General features: G+C 33.0%; 1 protein-coding gene across 1 annotated transcript; it reads right to left on the bottom strand.

Annotated features, from left to right (window-relative positions):
* Positions 1-632: 632 nt before the first annotated feature.
* On the bottom strand, positions 633-1,560 carry LOC120197910 (auxin-responsive protein SAUR50-like). The gene has a single exon (XM_039199306.1). The coding sequence runs from the start codon at positions 1,473-1,475 to the stop codon at positions 1,044-1,046; it is 432 nt and encodes a 143-aa protein (XP_039055237.1). The 5' UTR covers positions 1,476-1,560; the 3' UTR covers positions 633-1,043.
* Between the last annotated feature and the right edge of the window lie 410 nt (positions 1,561-1,970).

The raw sequence follows: 1,970 nt of genomic DNA, 5'->3' as shown, positions 1-1,970 counted from the left end.
TAATTAGGTTAAGATTTTAACGGTGAAACATTTTAAATTAATCACAAATCCTCGTTATCATTTTAAACACGACATTTTTTAATTTAATAAATTGTTTGACTATTTAATTTTTATATATTACAAACTATATTTAAAACATATATATTTAAACTTTAAATAAATGTATGAATAATTTAAATTTTAAATATTAAAAAATAATCAAACTAATTTTAATGTGTCACGTCTTTTAACAACAATTAACAGTATAATGTTTATTTTACAATAAAATTTATTATTTATTTTATAACTATTACATAATACTAAAAAAATTATTTTAAGATAATTTAGCTGTATTTTTCAATTTTATCATAATATAATTTACACGATTTAGAAAAAAGAGAATAAAAATTTAAACTAAAAGTACGATCAGGGATAAACACATTGTTTTATATTAAAAGAGGTAAATTTATAAATTAGAAGAGACGATTTTATAAAATTTTAGAAAAAATAAAAATAAATTTTTAACATAATATATATATACGAATTTAAAAGTTTTTAAGGAAGACCATCCTCACCTAACTTCTCTAAATCCATTCCCGAGTACAGTAATGAAAATAATCGAATATAATTGATGGAGTAATATTATCTGTACATTTCCCCCTTCATCAATCAAATAAACCACAGAATTTACAGCAGTGATTTTTAATGAAAACCCACTTGTTCTTGTCTTCTTCACGAGTTCAATAGTCTCGGCCATTTTTGCTCTGCCTCCGTTCCGATTCGAACCCGGGACGACTCGGTGGATAACTCCCCGCCTTTCTCTGCCATCTCCAAGCATTCTCGGAACTATCAAATAATGGACTCAGTTCATAATGACCCCATCCTCACCAATTGCAAACAACTAAAAGAAATAGTAAACCCCCCACTATGAATTAGTAACCACCTCATCAACTCGACCGACTCACGTGTTTCAACAATGAGTGATAAACTGTTCACTCGAGCTAACTCAGAACTAGTAAAAAGCCCGGGTAAGAATCAGAGCCTTCCCCTTCTGTTTTTCTGAATTACCAGATTGTTTTGTCAGCGAACCCATGATGAAGCAACGGTCGAGATTCAGTCCACAAATGGCAGTGCCCTTTGAAGTCCTCGATGTTTACGAACCTACCGGAGTGACCCGAATCCGAACGGGAAATAAATCGGATCACTTCTTCGAAGACGGACTCGTCGCACGGGATCGACAATGGACCTTGGTTAGTGAAGCCGTACTCTTCTTCGGCTCGTATAAGGAGCTTCTTGAAGACGGGATGGTTCATGTACGTCAACCGCACCACGAATCTCTTGCAACTCGTCCCAACGTATACCGCCACGTGTCCAGCCGGTACATCGGACGGGATGCGAGCGGCCGACATGCGGGCCTTGTTCCTCCACCGCCGCAGCATTTGGCGAAGCCTCACAATATGGCGGACTTTGCAGCATTTTCCTAGCCCCGTCGACATTTTTCCGGAAAATTAAGAAATCGGAAAGAAAAAAATGAAGTCTTTGATTTGTTTGAGTTTCGATTTGAAAATAAACAATTAGAGCTTTCCGAGGGGAGGGACGACTGCTTAGGAGGGAGAATGGATATATAAAAAGAAGGACGGGAAAGTGCCCCTGAAGTTTGAGATAATTGCAACGCTACATTTGTTATACTGTTGATAAATCAATTTAAAAATCCTCAAAAATGTCTTTTTGGCAATTATCATACCATATGGCCCTTTATGATAGATAGATAATAAATAAATTTACAAAAAATGATAATTTTACATTTTTTTATATAATATATACTAAATTCATTTTAATATAATAGAGTTAAAATTCTATCAATAAATTTTTTAATAAGTTAATTAAAAAGGTGACTAATGAGATCGTATTAATAAAATCTGAAGCTTTAAGACATTGATGATTAAATTTAAGTCTCATTATACACATATCGATTTATTTCAAGTTAAATT

This window comes from Hibiscus syriacus, unplaced genomic scaffold (assembly GCF_006381635.1).
Source record: "Hibiscus syriacus cultivar Baekdansim isolate YM2019G1 unplaced genomic scaffold, ASM638163v2 tig00117056_pilon, whole genome shotgun sequence".
Classification (NCBI taxonomy): domain Eukaryota; kingdom Viridiplantae; phylum Streptophyta; class Magnoliopsida; order Malvales; family Malvaceae; genus Hibiscus; species Hibiscus syriacus.
The sequence above is the reverse complement of the archived record's forward strand: the minus strand, read 5'-3'. Positions and strand labels throughout refer to the sequence as shown.